At 42.3% G+C, this 19,260-nt stretch overlaps 1 protein-coding gene across 1 annotated transcript in view; it reads left to right on the top strand.

Moving 5' to 3' along the window:
• Window positions 1–19,260, top strand: part of CELSR1 (cadherin EGF LAG seven-pass G-type receptor 1) — a 158,742-nt gene that overhangs the window by 61,490 nt on the left and 77,992 nt on the right. The window contains exon 2 of the mRNA XM_048933385.1: window positions 3,361–3,999. Coding sequence (XP_048789342.1) covers window positions 3,361–3,999 — 639 coding nt within the window. The remainder of the gene's footprint in view (window positions 1–3,360; window positions 4,000–19,260) is intronic.

Here is a 19,260-nt window from a genome sequence, read left to right as displayed (position 1 = left end):
TTTAGGAAGCCTAGAAGGACTCTGTCGCTGACCCACCCTTTCAGGGGCTCAGCCTGCGGTGATGCATACAGGCCCCCCAGTCTCCTGGTAGCAGGATGCCCACGTGTCCCATCTGCCAGCACGGCCCATGTTTGTAGAGCTCCTTGGCCCTCTGGGTGAAGCCAGGCTGGTGATGGCTGTGAGGAGCAGTGACAGCCAGGCCTCGCACACGCTGACCTGTAGGGCTGCTTCACAGAGCGAGGTGCAGCATTCCTCCTGTAAGGAGGGCTGTCCCACACCCTGATGAGCCATCTTGCACCTGCCAAAACGTGATGAGCTTTTTAGAGCTGCTTCGTCAGACCTTTGGAAAATCTAACTGTCTTAGAGCCTTTCTAGCAGAGTAACAGATGGGTTGTACTTGTAATTGGGTAGCTGCATATGGTAGGCATGTCAGACTGAAAGAACTTAAAGCATTATTGCTCCATAAAATGCTACTTTCTGGTACTGTCTTTCTCCCATTTCTGGCAGTTAACTTTTGAAACTTCACTCGGACTATTCCTGAGAGACTCAAAACACACACATTATGTTTTTAGGACGGAATTCAATTACCACTGAAGACAAGGCAATGTCTTCCCTCATTGCAGTTGCTTCAGACCCTCAAAGTGAATGTTGTCTGCTGAATGTAGAATGGATACTAATTTGGTCACATAAAACCTCAGATTGTTTCGGCTTTCCATGAATTTCTCAATGAAAAGAATGATCAAACCCAGTGATTCTGCTCTCAGACACACTGGGGATATGAAAGAGCTGCTTGTCCAGCAGGCTGTATAGCCAAGCCGGTCTTTTGTTGCCTATGGCACACATACTTGGCTCCTTTTTACTCTCTTTTTATTTTAATGCTTTACAATGGAGCTGGACAAAGCCAAATTTACTTTTAAAGCACAACTTAATTTTGCAGAATCCATAGCTATATGTCCATGCCCAGTTTTCTTTTGTGCTGCCTGCAGAACAACAGGGCTGTGTGGTATCTGACATGGGGCTTCTCCCAGTGATTTATTAACTGTGTCAGGATAGCTGTTGTGAATGCTGGGAAGCTCTTGTATATTGTGACAGTTGATATTGATTATGACAGTTTGTAGACCCTAGTGTGTTGTCAGACAGTGGGTTGTATTTTGTCTTCTTACTATACATACCATGGGCTGTAGATCATAGTGTTTTCTTCAAAAAAGGACCCATTGTCCAGAATGCTCATTCGTTGCTGGTATGAGAGCACTTCTGTAGGGTATTGTGCAACAAACGGCAAAATAGTTGAGGCACCCTGTGGGACAGACAATCAAATGTCAATTGCTTTAGGAAAAAAAAAAAGGTTAGCTTATTCTGCTTCTATTCTTTCAGTGGAATGAGCTGTGCAGTTGTCAGAAGCGAGTAAACTGGTCTGAGTCTGTTATCTGTGAAAATAAAATGCATCCTGCATTGGTCATTATCCAAAAGTCCACAGACCGTGCCAGTGGAGGAGGTTCAAAATAGGGATTTGCGCTACTGATAAAGACTTTGGAACTTCATGGAAGCTGAAATGTTTTAGAATGAGTCTGAGGAAGAGGGGAGAAGCATTTCTGCAAACTTGGGAGAAAGCAAATCTGGCACTGCTGGGATGGGCGCCTTGGAGAGGTCACACCAATTAATGAGCTCTTCTTACTGTTTGCTTTTAGCTAGGCAGCAGTAAAGTAGCACACAGGAGAGAAGATCTTTCTGTTTTGCCTAAAAACTGCTTCAGTGTAAAAAAAAACAACTGAAAAGCAAACAAGGTGAGCTGAGCTTTTGCAGACACTGTGATTGGGAGGATGGAGTCAAAAGCCATTTTGTTAATTATGCTGTTATAATTTACTATATTGCTACTGTATTACTGGGAAAAAGCTACCAATAATATGTTTGTTTTTAAAACATAGAGCACTTGAGGTACAGCGTTGACTGTGAACAAGAAAGGAGCCGTTCTGATTTTTCTGTTCTTGAAGCACCATTTATAAGAGACCATAATGGATCATAAATACACACTTTCAGATGATAATCAGTGGGAATATGACCCAGCAGCAATCTGTGCTATTAGAATTTTGACCTTACAGTGGTTTCACATTGATTCAAGTGCAGTTTCTGCTGTGGTTTTATATTAATTCAAAATCCATTTCCATACATACCTTATGGTTTGATTGAAACAAATGCAGTATCATTGTGAAAGTGTTATTTCAGGGATACTTTGGGCCAAGCTTGGACCTATGAGATCTGGATTCTGTTCTTAACACCCTTGTGGGGCTGAGTGTTGGCCCCATTCAAAGCAGTTCATTCCTCATGGCATAATCTCTTCTCCATTTTTAGTGATTTATTTACACTGTGAGATCTTTGAGAAGGAACAGCCTGGATTTCTCCAGGGTTCTATGGATGCTGCTGTAATATAGCTGTTTTCTCTGTAATACTAGCTGTATTTGCTTAGCGAGTCCTTAATGTTAGCAAGGAACCTAAGTGGTTTGATTTCGGTGATGGTGCAATTTCCAATTGTGTGCTCACATTGAATTTGGATTAATTCTGCCATTAATAATTATGTTTAGTAATGAAAGAATGCTCAGTGTTTTGTACATTTGTAGCATTGCTCTAAGCCTAGGAGTGTAGGAGTGTACTGAAATTTTACAGTGGCATCTCTCAGTCAGTGTCAGGTGTTAGTACTAGGCGCATATTTCTTGATTTATTGTGAAACATCCACAGCAGTTCAGGAATGCTTTAAAAGAAGGAAAAATAGAATGCTTTTTATTACTGACTTTTTCTGATTTCCTATTTTTCCTATATTTCCTAGTTTTCTAAAAAAGGTATGAATTCAGATATTTAAACTTGAAGGTTTTCTTAGATGACTTTTGTCTAGAGCTCAGGTAACAATTCCCCATCTATGCCTAGTTCTGGCTCCTTACATCCAAGGCAGTTCTTGGAGACGATAATTTTGGTGTTGTGCTGTGAAAATCAACAGGTCCCCAGCACTGCTTATAGACTAGCTGTAATTTGTATGTAAGTTCCTGTTAGTGGCTACTGAGAGTCCACCCGGCCATCGCAGGGCTGTTGAGCTGTCTGTTTGCTCACTGGCTCTTGCTGTTTTTTGCCTGGCACATTCTCTGTATGTGCTGAGCTCTTTCAGATCTTTGAGTTGCCATCCTTAAGCGATTTCATTTTATTTTCCTTACTAAAGGCATTGGCTTTCACTGCAGGAGGTGGATGCATTTCCCTCTCGCATCCCGGCGTCCTCAACAGGCCTGTTTAATTTCTCGAGGGCTGCAGGAACACCCGTGTCCATAAACTGAAACCTGGTCCCTGATGTCTGTTACATTTCTCTTTTCCCTTCAGACGGCGTCCACAGCGTTACGGCTGTTTGCACCCTGCGCGTCACCATCATCACAGACGACATGCTCACCAACAGCATCACGGTGCGGCTGGAGAACATGTCCCAGGAGAGGTTCCTTTCTCCTCTTCTCTCCCTGTTTGTCGAGGGGGTGGCAACAGTGCTCTCCACCACCAAGGACGGCATCTTTGTTTTCAACATCCAAAATGACACAGATGTCAGCTCCAATATCCTGAACGTGACATTCTCAGCTCTGCTCCCCGGTGGCATTCGCAACAAGTTCTTCCCCTCTGAGGACCTGCAGGAGCAGATCTACCTCAATAGGACGCTGCTGACCATGATCTCCACGCAGAGGGTGCTGCCTTTTGATGACAACATCTGCTTGCGCGAGCCCTGTGAGAACTACATGAAGTGTGTCTCCGTCCTCAAGTTTGACAGCTCGGCCCCATTCATCAGCTCCAACACTGTCCTGTTCCGCCCCATCCACCCCATCAATGGCCTGCGGTGCCGCTGCCCACCTGGCTTCACCGGCGATTACTGCGAGACCGAGATTGACCTGTGCTACTCCAACCCATGCGGCAGCAATGGGCTGTGCCGCAGCCGAGAAGGGGGCTACACTTGCGAGTGCTACGAGGACTACACTGGTATGTGTTTATCTTATCTTTGACCCATGATTTATAGGTTGGAACATCAAGCAGGCCGGCTCTATATCAATCTGAAATTGCTGACATTCTTAGTCAAAGGGAGAAAAACTCCTGACAGAGCTTTCTGGTAGAGGGAAGGCTTGTGTCACCTGTCACTTTGGGTGAAGTGTGCATCTCCAAGTCACATGGTGACAGGAACCATGCACTGCTCCAAGTCAGGGCGGGGGGACCAGCAGCTGCTGAAATGATTCCCATGTGCGAAGTTCATAGAATCGCTTGAGTTGGAAAGGACCTTTGAAGGTCATCCAGTCCAACTCTCCTGCAATGAATAGGGGCACCTACAGCTGGAGCAGGTTGCTCAGAGCCCTGTCCATCCTAATCTTCGGTGTTTCCAGAGATGGGGCATCCACCATCTCCCTGGGAAACCTGTTCTATTGCTTCACTACCTTTACTGCAAAAAACTTCTTCCTTACACCCAATCTAAATCTCTCCTCTTTTAGTTTGAAACCGTTTCCCCTTTGTCCTCTCACAACAGACCCTTCTCAAGAGTCTCTCCCTTTCTTTCTTATAGCCTCTCTATAGATACTGAAATTTATACTCAGAACAAGATATACAAATGCATGTAACCTAAATACCTGGAAGGAACAAGGTGGGCCACACCCCCTGGTCCATGGTTTCTCATGGTAACTCCTTGCTGCCCCCTCAGCAGTGCCCACCAGGGCATGGAGGGAGTGTGCAGCCTCAGTGAGGTCACTAGGCCCCAGGCCAGGCTAGGGACAAAGAAAACCTCATGGTGCCCAGAAACCACAGCAATACACATTTATGGGAAAAGCTGTGAGTCAGCTTCAGTTTGTAAATATCTGGGTAGATGCTTCTTCCCAGCTTGGGTCCAGTGGCCTGTTGAGGAATGTACTTTGCCTCATCATGGTCTGGACAGCTAATAAAGATCAAAGTGCTGCTTCTCAACTATTTCTGAGATGTTATGGAAGAACATTAGCTGAATGTTTTCTGGTGCTTCTGGAAAGTCGTTGGGATTATTTTAGTGTTTGAAATTGCAAAGGCATGTGCACATTCTGCAGTGACATGCTGCTTGCCTGCAATTGCTGCTAATGGCTCAGCTGTATCTGTTGTGACCCCCACAAATGAGAGGTATGGCAGAGGGGACTGCTCCCAGAACTGCTTCTCACTTCTGAAATTAAAAAAAAATTGAAAATATCAATTATTTAAGCCTCCATATAAAATAATTTGCATGATGTGAATGCCTCCTGAGCTGGATGCAGCCCTCTAGGTAGAAGGGTTTTCCTTCAGTTTACATGGCTGTTGGCTCAGGGCTGTCATTAAAAATGCAATGGTGAAAAGAGCCAGCAATCAGTGAGCAGAGACACAGCAGCAGCATGGGAACTGGGCAGCACATGGTCTGGAGGAGGTGCTCCCTGATATCAGAGGGGCTCAAGGTAGCCAACCTTCCTTCCCCTGGGTAGGGGACAGGCCTTTTGCTTGACTAGTGAAACGTTGAATCAGGTTGTGATGGCTGGGATATCTGGTCTTCACTGAAGAGGGCTTTTCTTAAAGGCTGCTTTTGTGTCTCTTGCACAGTGAAATGCATTATAAAGCCCTTTTTCTGTGCATGGAGATGATGCGTGATATGTGAAACATTGGATACCACTAAATAGATTTTGTGACCAATTATTACATAAATATGTTAAATGAAATTATTATAGTATTAATAGGAATGGTTAGAAGTAGAAGTTTCATTAAACAAAGATATGCGTATAAATAGACTTAATTCATTCACGAGTGAATGTCTTGGAAGGTTGAAACGACATAGGTTCCTGTATCAAATTTTGAGGGTCTTTTCCTGGAAATCTTCAGAACAGAAAGATTAAATATACTTAAAAAGGAAAGAGGAAAATTTTATATTAATAATTCATGAATGTATTTAAAAATTAATACTGCAGTCATAACAGCCACAGTGCATATTTAGAAGAGAAACACCATATTATTCATACACAAAAGAAGATTTTAACTGTACTTTCAGTGCATGTTTGTTGAGTTCAGAGATAACTGTCTTACTGCCACGATGCTGGAGGGATCAGAAGTTAAGGAGTGAGCTCTGCCTGCGCCCACACCATCTTCAGGGCCCAGAAGTAACCATGATTCAATGAAACATTTCATTGTTTGAAACAACAATTTGGATTTCAGTCACCGGCAGGTCAGCCAGGGGAAAGGGAAATACCCATCCCTGCTCAAGAGGGCCCTGGAATCCCTTATCCTGTAAATTGATACAAATATTGAATATCGGTTTTATTGCTGAAAACAAAAATTCAGTATCTGCTCTGTGGCTGGTTTGTGCAACATGAGTGCTTTTAGGCTCAGTGTTTATGACAACATTTTTTCCATCAGAGCTGACACACTTACCCACATGTGGTGGTCATTAGTTGCTTATCTCTCAATCCAGCAATGAGAGGTCAAAAATGTTATCTACAAGCAACGTAGTACCAAAAGTATTTTACAAAGTACTTGATCCATTATTGCATCTTATCCCAATCTCCTTTAAGAACTGTGTTATTTTACCTACAATTTTTATTCCTTCTTTAAATACTAGATCATGATCTAGTAATCAGAATACTGCATTTTCTGCTTATATATGAATATTCCTTCTTTGCAACAATGCAGATTCGATATCTGTTTAATATTTAAACAACATAGGTTTGATTCAAGAACAGCAATGTGAATTGGTTCTCGTAATGCACTAAATGGGAATAGCAGAGTAGAATTTGGCTGATGGCATGGACAGAGAAGTGCAAAGCTGGGAGATGCTGGCGTTACGAAGTATTACCATGGGATTAACTCAGTGTAGTAATGTACTGGTATGAGGTACTTATGAATCTTTGGGATAACTGTAGAGGATGAAATATTAATGGTAACAGTCAATGAAATGCAGCCTGCTCTGGGGACTCTCATGTTTCAATTTCCCAATTAAGAGCTATGTAGAAAAATAATTACAAGAAAATACTAAGATCTATCATCTCCTTAGTAAGATACACTGCAAGTTGATGATAAATCACTACACAATCATAACCCTGTACTAAATCTATCAGACTGGTCACCTGTTAAAAACACAGCATTTATTTCCTGTAGCAGATAATTATGTCCTAACGTAATCAGATGGAATTTCCTCCCATTTTTCCACCCTGCTTTGAAGCCCTCCATTTGTTTTGATGTAATTGTTAGTCATTTATACACGATGAAAGTTCCTCTGTCTTCAGGAGTCTTCTGTTACTTGCACGAAGGTAAGCTGAGCTCTCATAAGGTATTTTTGAAACCTGAATACTGGCTAGTTTTTGGTGAGTTGAAATTAGCTTCACTTCCTGCGATGCGAGGAGGTGAGTGGACAAGGACATACATTTCCAGTCGTGTTTTTCAGAATAGCAACCTCTTTAAGTTCTGTTATTTGTGTACTGACCCATGCACAGAAGTGGACAGTGTGCACTAACAATGCTGCTATTGATGGCAGGGAGCTCTGTGCCTGACTAAAGGGTTAAAGGACGTCATTTATGCTAAACAAACACATGTAATGAAGTCAAACACTGGGGAAAGCCTGCTCAGTTTTTCTGGCTACGTTTTGTGTATCTCTGAGTGCTGCAGAAGAAGTTGAACCCACTACAAGGGAATTGTGCTTAGGCAGAGCAACGTCTGCACTGCTCAGGGGTGAATTTCTGAAGGATGGGGTATTAATGCGATTCACACATGGCATGGTTGCTATGGCAGTTCCCTGCTGAGCTGTACATCCAGCCACGTCTTGGTGCCTCCAATGGGACGTATCCTGTCAGTTGGTTGAGATTGCTGCAGTGCCGGCAGTTCCTCGGCAGCCAGCAGTCCTTCTGCTCAGCAGCAGCCCCAGCATTCTCTGTGATCTCACTCCCCCCAAAAAAATCAAATTTTCACTGGCCAAAAACACTTCAAAGGGAAAAAAAAAAAATATCCTGAGATAACGAAGAGATTTAATGTTCCCACAGTTCTCCTTAACCGCCTTAGCTACGTCTCCTGTAGCACGGAGCAATTGCAAGGGAAAAAAAACATTGCAAGAGAATTTCCCATATCCTCAGCATCTCTCCTTGGATTTCACTTCAGAGAGGGGAGAAATCTTAAGTGGTCATAAATCTTCCAGTAATCAAATACAGCAATTAGAGAACTTCTGTGCTTTTTTAGTCGTAATATATTTTTGTGATACCATATTGACATATGAAATCTTGCCATCTAACTTCACCTCTGTGAATTCTCACTGTGTGCCATGAGAATGTAATTATAGCTGTTTTCACAGGGTGGTACCAAAATGCTCTATTCATGTTGTTTGGTAAGCTCTCGGTGCTTGGCTCTTTCAAACCACATCTAGCAATAAAAGAAAATGTGAAGATCTGCTTCTTTGGTATCTTAACTTATATCCATCCTTTAGATAGTAGTTTCACTGCTTGGACTGATACTAGATTCTCATTTTTCAAGCCAGAGAGATTTATCGGGAAGAATTTCAGCTTTCAAGTACAGAAATCTGGCAGCCAGGGTAGCCGTAATGAGCATTTTATCTTGGGTGAGAGTGTCTGAAATTCCATTCTTGGTTACACTTCTGCAGTTCCACTCAAGCCCTGCACCTGTAGGTGTGTAACAGCAGAATCTTGTACAGCGTATCTTAATATGAGACATTTAGACATCTTTAACTCTTAGGCCACAGTTTTGCCATGGCATAACTGAACAAAGCTTATCATCGCCAGGCTGTGGGGCATCGCCAGCACTGTCAGACCTTTGTCTTGAGCACAAAACAGCAAGCAGTGAATTTTGTTCTTCCCAAACAACTCTTCTTAAATGTAGGGATGTTGTCCACAGTATGGGAGAGCTTTATGGATTGTCTCTCTGTGGTACCTAATTCAAATATTACGGCAGTGAAGTTACTGAAGTACTTTGTACTGGTGCTAACTAAACAGTGTCCCTTAGTTGTGGTTTTCAGGGCTGTGATACTGTCTTCAGGTGCATTTGCTTAGTAAATATTTGAAAACAATGGCAAGTTCTAATTCTTTAAAGGTAGTTCATTAATTTTCAAGAGTTCAAATGCAATTACACTTTTTAGGGCACTGGGTGATTCCTGCCATTTTCAGAATTTAAAGTCTGTATATTTTTCCCCATTTGTGAAAAGTATTGTGGAATTTTTTGTTCTTTTTGATTTAGGATGCAGGAGAAGTTGAGGAAGAGTGCTGTCAACCTCCTAAAAGCAGTCACTGTTTCTTGATGCTCCAGGGGAGAATACCTGGCTTTCTAGCAGTACTTGAATAGCAATAGAGTAGGAAAGCCTAGGTCTATAATTTTTTTCTTGGTTTCCAGCACTGCTGTGCCATCCTTTTGTTTGCACGGTTGTAGGGAGACTGGGTTTTTATAATTGCAAAACCGTTTTACTTCTATTTCTGTTCAACTGTCACTGCACCTGAGATAACTTTTTCACACCTGATGATGAATGAATGTATGCAGACATTCCTTAAGATTATTACTCTTTAGTTTTGTTCTCTGCATGGCTCTCCTGTGATTTATTGAACTTTCTCTGTCTCATCTGTGTGAAATCTGTGTAAGGAGTGCCCTCTTCTACCTCTGTTGAATAGGCAGGCATTTCAATTGATGCAGACACAGCGCCCTACATTTGGTAGCAGCTGGATTTGAAGCAGCTTCTCTCATCTCCTATTCCCTCGTCCCTTTCAAACCCCAAGCTCACAGCGCTCAGCCATCTGACAGGGACCCTGGAAGTGGTGCAGGGGATACTCCAGAAGCAGAGCTTAGCTCCTCCAAACATTTTTTCAGAGCAGAACTGGTGCAAAAGCTGGAAAAGCCTGTCTTTTCCTCTTGATACGATCCTTACAACTCAGCTGTGTACTCTGAGACATTGCATCTCATAAATCTTATTACAGTGCTTTGAAGTTTCCCCATATGACCATTGCATTTGCCCATGCAGAAGAGCAGTGAATCCCAGATGTAGTCTCACGAGCTGACTTAATATCTAAATGTATGAGGAACTTATACAACCTATTCTTTGCAATTAGCCATGGACAATAAGTCTTCCATTGGGTATTACACAGTGCATGCTGCATTTGAAGAACACAGCAGTCTATTGTGAGAGTTACTTCTCTTAATCTTTTTCCAGTGTGATGTGCATTTTGCATCATGATTTCCTGAAAATGAGTATTGGTTTGGGATATTCAGATTAAGATGTATCAGCAGGCAGAATTCTTACTGTTGGGTATACATGTCAAAACAACTATGACTTCAGTTCATTACAAGTCATACCTGTACAAAACTCTTCTCATCTATGGATTTCTATGGGCTCTGCAAATCTATTGCTGACAGAGGAAGCCTCTAAGACACCCCTTGGAGAAAGAATGGTACTGTCCCTCCTCACCAAAGGGATGGAAGGAAGTGCAGCATCTTCTAGGTTATGTAAACGATCAGTGGCAAAATCCAGAGCAGCATAGGCAGCTCCTGGTGCTGATGGCTGGAATCCTGGAGGAGGTTCCTGTGAAAGATTTCTTCCCTGACACACACTCACACAGTCACCCACTGTGTTTAACTCAGAGATTCTTTTGTGTCCCTGCATGTTAGAATGGGTCCTTCCATGTTTCTGCAGCCATGCTGTTGGGGCTTGCAGGGATGGGGCCATATGGCTGGGCTGCAGTCTTCGGTCCTAGAAGAGGTCCCCACTTCTGTCAGTGGATTTTCTCTGGCAGATATTTCCCTCAACTAATCTTCCACCTGTGCTCACTTGTTAGAATGCAAGAAGCCTTTTCTAATTGGATTACTGTGGTGTATTTGTTGGGAGTTCTCGAACTGTGTAAATGGCCTGAAGCCTTAATATCAATCTGCTGTGCCTTCTCCTGAAGCCTGAAAAATAGTTTTATCACCTCACCCTGATGTATTTAAACTAGCTACTGTTTGAGGCTTGCAAGGTTCTCTGGCCGTGCATAACCTTCCCTTGCCCACGTCCCAGTGGCAGCATGGGAGGGATTTGGCCCTACTGGGGTCTGTTCTGGAGCCTCACAGCTTCTCCTCCTCACCTGTGGAAATGCTTACATTTGATCAAAGCCCTTTGCTGTCATTTGGAAACCTAGCTATGGACTTGATGCATTGTTTGTTCTTTTTTATGATGTTCTGATAAGGCTCCTGGTCTTAGCAGGTGTTTTCATAGTGGGTGCAAGAAAGTAGCACATCCCACTGATCCATTCAGCCCTGCCTTCAGAAGTTACCTGGGCCATACATGTCCTCTGTAGTTGTAAGGTTAGTCCTTCCAAACTAGTGGGTTCTAGAAGACCCTGCTGAGTTATTATAGTTTAACCTGTTGGTTTTCTCTTGCATTGTTTTGCTTTTTTTTGGAGACGCTTGGGTAGTTGGCTGGTCTTCTCTTCATTTACCTGCTCCCCTTGCCAGTTACCTACAGAGTTTATTGCTCATGATTTTACATTTCCTTTCCCATTATTGACGATATCAAGTGTCACATAGCTAAAATTCTGTGTCTGAAGAATTTAGGAAATAACCTATTTGAGGATGATTCCGTGTGCACCGTGACATTTTCTCACCTGCTTATTAATGCCACTGGTGTATGTTTCATTACAGTCTGAGGAAAGATAGCTTCATAATCACACATTCATGGTGCCCTGAGTGTGGTAGGCTACTGACCTGGCATTGGTGCCTACTTGGCCCTGGCATCCAGCCTCTTTCCCTGCTCTTGGCAAGAACATGTCACATGAATATGACTTTATCAAGTTCATTTTCTTAATATAAGGGAGATGTGGAATCAACACTTCTGTTACTTGTAGCCCTTCCAGTTAATAATGGACCAGAATAAATTTGGATTTTTTTCTTCGAGCATACATGAAAACTCTCTTTTATTTAACCTAACGCACAGTTAGGTTAAATAAATTTCTTTCTGAATGATCTTGCTCCATCATTTTTCAGCACTTTTTAGGCTCTTACTTGCATTTGACTTGCACTCCTGATTTTGTACTGATGGAATTTCTGTTACCACACCTAAATGGGCGTTGTAATTCTCCCAGACTTTTTGAAAACCTTTATAATGCGTTTGCTTATCTTCATAGGTATAACTAAAAAAAGTGGAAGGTAGAAAGCAATTACACAAAGTGGAGCTATTTAATATTGTAATTTTACAGGCATTTGTAAAACCTCTGCTTACTGACGAAGCTAAATTCCCACACACCACCATAATTGTGAACAGTTGTGCTGAAGAACATGGATCTGAGAGAAATTTTGCACATTTCGTGAGGTTTAATTAACTTACTTTAGATAGCAGTGAATTAAACTGTTGCAAACTTCTCCATGAACGCAGTTTAAAGTTGTGCTGTGTAAAATCTATCATAGTTGAACTGTGTCTAACATATATTTCTTCTCATAGTCTTTTAGTGATAATTTTTAGGATGAAGTTTTAAAATGGGTGTAAACCATAGAAATGCATCCTGGTATAGCAGAATGTACAGTTGCCGAATGTCAAAATAGACTGCCCTTCCAGTGTTTTATTACCAACATAAGTTTCCTTATGGTTCCTTCCATAAGTTTCCTTATGGGTTCATTCCCACTGAAAACAAATCAGATAAGGAAAAAGGAGTAGGGAAGTGAGGAAAAGAAGCAAATAGCAGCAACTAAAAACTTTTGAGTTATCCGTGGGGAAGATAGACTCATCACAAGGTAACATTTTTTCCAGCATGCCTTGTGGCCCTGGAAACCCCCTCATCATTCTCCTAGCTGAGATGAAGGCTGAAAACAAAACTCCAGGAAGGTGGGAATTAAATATTTTAGATCTTCCAAAACAGAGAACAAAATGAAAGAAAATTAACTTCGAAGGAAGATGTAATGAGCCTCCTTTTCTCCTGGTTAGGAATACAAAACTGGGAAATGAAAGCCAACAGAGAGCAAGATTGAATTGGGAAAACCATTTGTAGTTGCAGAGTTAGCCATTTCACTTTTCATCAGTCACTAAACAACAGGAAGGTGAGTGCGGAGCCGGCAGGAAGGATTGTTGGGCACAGAGACCGGCGCATCGCGGTGATGTCCTGCTAGGGAGGAAAGAAGTGAAGCTTCTCGTGTGCCAGTTCTTTGTGTTACGATGATGACCCAAGGTTTCGACAGTTGAGCACCAGACTGAAAGACTGAAGGCACTTGGCCTTGAACATCAAGATAATTACAGCCCTGCCATGCAGTTGTGCGGGGCGTTGTGGGAACCGCAACTTCATTGTCGGTGCAAAAGCTCTTTTGTTTGGAGCATCACGGTTCACTGCCCACATGGCAGCGCTGCTCCTGGGGCACCCGCACTGCGCCCTGCCCGCACCGCCGCACCGCAGTCGTTAGCCTCAATTTTCTGTTTGCTTCTGAAAACCAAGATGAAGAAACTTTCCTTTGGGCAGTCTCCTAAATTCTGTTTATCTAGAACATGCAAGAAGCACTGTACTGCACTTGCAGTATAATATTTTAAAATGTATTTTTAGTAGATAGGGCAGCTAGCCTTCAAAGGTCAGCACACTGATGTGCTTATTGTAAAAATCTTTATTATGAAGATGAGTGTCATTTATTAACAGTTAAACACAATCTAAATGACCCGGTAAAGCATATTAACTAACAGGACTCAGTAATCATTGGAAGTGACTTCAGAATGAAACTATTCTATACAAAGGCTGAATGGTAACCAATTAGCTGCTTTAGGAGAAGTTAATGATGAGCTGTGGAAGCAGGCTGCCTGCAGTATCAGCTTGTCTAAAGTATTTTAAGTTTCTGGTCCATACATTTAAAACTAAACTGATTTCAAGATTTTTGATGCAAGATGTGACACTGCGGTGTCCTTTTCATTAAGAATAAGTTGACTTCCCTGGTCAAGTCACTTTTTGCTTTCATTTCAGTTTTACTGATCAATGCGGAAAATATTTTTGAGGGTATCTTTCTAACCCTGATCCTTTTAATTTGACAATAAAGGAGCTTCTTTTTTTTTCCTCATAAATTTCCCTTCAATGTATAGCAGGAGAAATTTGTTGAGCTTTAGATTGCATTTGCTGATTTTATATGCTCTGTGAAGGAAAACCTCTGATCTGCAGTGCAATGACAGTTGTATTGTGCTTCTTAGTATAACTTTCTTTTAAGCTAATATTTCTTATATAAACTGAAAGTACAGAGCTCTGCAATGCTACCCTCTTGAGATGTAATTACAATAATAGATTTACTTTAAGCATGTTTTTCAGCTGCTTTATTAATATTTTATGGTTCCTCCTCAAGTATTCTCACTAATTGGCCATTATAGTTCTTTCCATCGAAGTGTCTGTGACCACCTAGGATGTTAAGGACCATGAGTTTGTTTGAGACATGCCTGTTTCCCCAATGCTATCATTTTTACCATAGTATTAGATTACTGAGGTGATGTTTTCCTGTGAAAATCTGAGTTGAAAACAAGCTTGCACCAGTCATCATGTAATGGAGGTATGTGGAGCTGCTTTCTTACAGTTTGGGCATTGGGAATTGCAACCCTTTGGTGTCCTCCTTTATGGAAAGCAGTTTCAGGAAAACAAGCTGGAAGTGTACAGGAAGTTGGGCTGGGCCTGAAAGCACGTCTGGTTTTCTGACTCTGAGTTCCTTCTGATAAAAGTCATTATTGCAGACAACCCCAGCACAGCCACCAGGCTTTGCTCTCTTTCCTCAGTCAGGTAAACAGCTTAATGTATTTTGTTAAGCGCTATGGGAGTCTGGTGGCCTGTGAAATGGTATCTGGGAGGATTTGTGGTGCTGATGGTGGCATTCAGTGCCCAGTGAAAGTGGCAGCTTTTCAGAAGCAGTCTATTTTATCATACGAACAGGGACGTGATGATGTCACAAGTGATCTTTTTCTTTCTTATGATGACTGCCCATGGAAGGATGTGAGAACCAGCCATGGCAGTTGGTTCCCATGCTGAAGTGCCTGCAGGTGCACAGGGATGCAAATAAGGACCAGGCTGCAAAACCTGTCCCCAAGGGAGCGTGTCCTGCGGGCCACAGCTGCTGCTTCCAGCCTTCAGTGCTCTTCACATGCCTTTCCTCAGCTGGAGACAAACTGCATGGCACAGGGAGTGGGAAAGGTGACATCAGGTGTGTTTTATGGTAAAGGCAGAGGAAGATGATTTCTCTGAAAAAATACGTGGAGTAGGAAATATTGCTCTGTAAATGAATTACCTATAGGATGCAGAGGTGTGTCGTGTTCTTACACCTCCAGGTTTCTCATTGGTTTTAAAAGAGAGCAGCAGGAAGGGGAGATTTTTAGGAAAGTCTGTTCCAAGAGATCTATCCCAGGTGAGACATGATGCAAATTGCAGACACAGTGATGTTATCTAATTTGTGTTTTATCTTTAACATCTATAGTAATATTTTTCCCCTACTAAATATATCCAGAGATAAAGCCTTTGGAAGGCAGTGCTTCATCGCTGTATCTTACCCCAGATCAGTGCAATTTGCATTATGGTGCACTGTATAACATATGTTCCTGCTGCAGAACTCAACAATAAATGAGAATTTCTGTTTCCTTTTTCTCTTGCATTATTTTGTGTTGTGTACAGTTACAGTCCTAGGTGAGAAATGTAAACTAAAGAAGTTTCTAAATCTGTAACTTCCAGGTCAAATGAAGGGGGAGGTGACACCTCGTGAGGGTCCTGTACATTCAAACAAATGGTTCAGTTTATCTACAGAGCTTAGAGATAGTTGTGAAATCACAGAGAGTAAACCAGGAAGAAATTACCCATGAGAATCCCACAAAGCAAAAATTTTAGGTAGCTGTGTCAGGCTGAAGGAACTTGTGGTTTTTGTTTTGTTTTTTTTTTCTCATTCTCTTCCACCACATCTAAAACAATCCAGGAAAGTGATTTTCCTCAGAAGCCTGGGGTGGGATTAAGTCAGGGTGCTGCTGGAGCACGTGGCAGGGAGAAGTGGAACACCATGGACCCAGCTGGCCCATGTTCAAGCCAGGTGAGTCTTGCTGGGACCTCATTTGAAGATGGGTCAACGTTAGTTTGCTATTAGCACCCTGGCTCTGCACAACAACCCAGAGGGACTTTTTTGGCTCTTTTTTAATTTTTACACTAAACCATAAGCTGTGAAATCCCAAGATTCATTTGTGACTTGTACTTTGTTTCTGTCAACACTGATGGAAGTTGCATGGATGGGGGCAAGGTCCAGTGACTATTCAGATTGAGCACATAGCATCTTGAGAACATGCTCATCATTTCTGAAATACAGACTAATTCATTTCTCCAACAGATGTGCCCCAAATATCACTAATCCTCCTTATCATTGTTTCTTTTTTTTCCCCAATTATTCCTTCTCATTTAAATGCAAAACCACAAAAACACCAAATCCCAAATCATCCATCCATGCATCCATCCCTGCAGGGTGCTTCAGTTTTGCATTGTTTTGTGACCAGGGGATGAAAAGAGGCACATCTTTGCTTAGGCTGGTGCTTTGCATAGGAGAGTGTGCCTGGTTTTGGATTTGAGAGGGGGTGGGCACTATGTCAGCAGCACGTGGCCTGAAAAAGCAAGAGATACAGGGTCCTGAGCTTCTCCTGCTTTTGCTTTTGTTAAACAACAGTGCTTGTTTAGCCCTGGTGCCACTTAGTGAATGACTGGCACGTGGAATGGGGTCCTGGCCTTCCTCTTACCCATTTGGCAAGGGGAGTTTTCCGTCATGGTCCTCCTCCTATGAGCTCTTGGGGCCATGAGACAGCTGGGGTACAGATGCCGCCCTCGAGGTCCCCAGAGGAAAGAATGGAATGAGTAGTCATTGGGAAGAGAGTGAGAACTGGGAGAAGCCTTGGAGCAGCTACTTTCACTTGTGTGTTTCAAGTTGGAATTTGACCACCAAGAGCTCTCACATGCCATGGAGCCAGCAGATGCCTCCCATAGCTCCAGAGATAAATAAAAGAAAACAGAAAGCCTCCTATGTTCAGTAGGTTTGAACATCTCATGATTAAAGATCTCATGACCTTTAACCCAGTCCCATGATATTTGGAAATCTGATATATAGGGAGTTCTTGTGGGGAACAGAGTGATGGTGAAGGAGAACATTTATGTGCAGCTGGGAGAGTGCTGATGGCCTGCACTGTCCCTTCCCACCCGCTCAGAGCTTTAGAGCTTATGTCCACAAGAGAAATTAAACCAAGGCAGTGATTTTGGGTATATTTTTATAGGATTGTTTTCTATCTGTCACCTTGGAGAGCTACTGGCAAGCTCTCTCTCTCTCTCTATATATATATACATACATACGTACACAGTTTGTGAGATTACTGTTGTTATTTTGTTCAGTGCTTTAAATTCAGCTTACTTGCTTGCAAATTCATCTTGTTATATCTGGAACAGTTAGCAGCTTCCTATGTAAATTAAGTACAGATGCCATTGCTGTTACTGGGATTTGGTCCTCAACAGCATGTATAGGTGCACACACGTGTATATTTCGTGTGTGGTTGTGTGGGTTTATGCATATTTTATTTGCTTTGCCCTGTTTCTCAGCATCTGCCTTTATAGTGCAGAAACAGCCCAGGGGGCAGAAAGCAAGGAGGGAGACTCCAACTTGGACATTAACCTCTTGTTTCTCCCTGTAAGAAGGTTGGGGCTGATTTTAGTTTTCCTGGGTCAGTCCCAACACTGTAAGCCAATTTAATACAGAAAAGAAAATACCAAAGTGTGTTTCCTAATTTGAACATTAGTAGCTTTATCATGGAGGAATCTCCCGAAGCAAGGAACGTCAATGTCATTATTAAATCTAATGAGTGCTTCTGCCATTGAAGTGGCAGCAGGACTTTGGCAATTGATCTATAAGGGAACCCAAATTTACCCCTGCTCTTGAAATAGCACTTCTATGTCTTTTTATGTAAAATGGTGCATGAATGTAGTCATCCCTTGTGAATTGTGGTCACCAGTACACAGGTGGCTTCTAACTTCTGTTTGATCCACCTTCTTCATTCAGAATGGCTTGGTTGCTTTGGGTGACTGTTCTCTAACTTCTGCCATCAAACTAGCAGAGTGTTTTCCTAGGTTTATTTGTTTGTGTAAGGTTTCATTTGTAAATGGGCTGTATTGGCAGTTAAGGCTGATTTCTCCCATTTCATTCTGGGAATTGACTCATCACCAGAGAGTCACTGTAGTCATTAATTGCCCTTCATGGACAAGGTCCCATATTTATTTTTATTACCTGACTTGTGCCTACATTCCAGGCATGCCAGGAATCGATTTTCCTGTAGTATGTGCCTGCACAGTTGGTGGAGGGAGGTGGGTATCTGCAGCAGGTGTTGATCCAGTTCACCTAAGTCAAGCATAAGCCACTGCACCCATCCATGAGCTGTATAAATTTACTTTCAGCAGTATTTCCATAACAGTTAAACCTTTTATAAGACCATTCCTTCATTGTTATTCCTGGGTGCATATTCCTGCCTCCTTCCCTTCCCTTGTGCCTGCTGTGCTATTCATCCTACAGTCAGCCCCATTAGGAGAGACCTAATCAGAAGATCACTAACCCTACAATAGAGAAGTGAGTGAGGTTTTGCCATGTTAGCCCTGCAGATCAGCCTACTGCAGTACTGCAGGATTATATGAATACCAGTGCATGGAAGGAGGAGGAACATACTATGAGTTTGGGAAAAGAGGATGATGGTGACTCAAACTCAGTCTAAAAAATGGTGAAACTGTCCTCAAAGTAGAGGGGAGGAGGGAGCGGGACATTGAATCCCACTCCATTTATCTCATCCTAGTAAAGATTTCCAGGCAGGTTCTACTACTTACACGTGTGGGCAACATGACGTTAAATTGGAATAGGACAAAAAAAGAACTGTGGGGTGGAAGCTGCATATGTTTTCTGCAGGTGATAGGGGAAGCCAAGGACCTGGCTTCTGCCACTCCACTGCCACTCCTCCAGGAGTTCCCATCCTCTTGCATCTCCACCACCCAGTGCATCCACTGCAAAGGAGATTTTAGAGCCAGATTTCAAACAGATATTTGTGAGGACTGTTTTTCCTTTTTAAAAAAAAAAAAAAAAAATTCAATCTTTTTATTACTTATTGCATTGATTGTTGTAGTGCTAATTGTAGTTTAGGGATAGTAACATTTTATTTACTAAGAAGAGGATTGGTTTTCCTATAATGTGCAAAATACCAAGAATTTTTTAATGGTAGCTTGCTCTTTATTAGGGCAGTGGGTCAACAGGGATTCCTTGAAATAT

Source organism: Lagopus muta, chromosome 1 (assembly GCF_023343835.1).
Source record: "Lagopus muta isolate bLagMut1 chromosome 1, bLagMut1 primary, whole genome shotgun sequence".
NCBI lineage: Eukaryota > Metazoa > Chordata > Aves > Galliformes > Phasianidae > Lagopus > Lagopus muta.
This window is presented reverse-complemented; position numbering and strand designations above follow the sequence as displayed.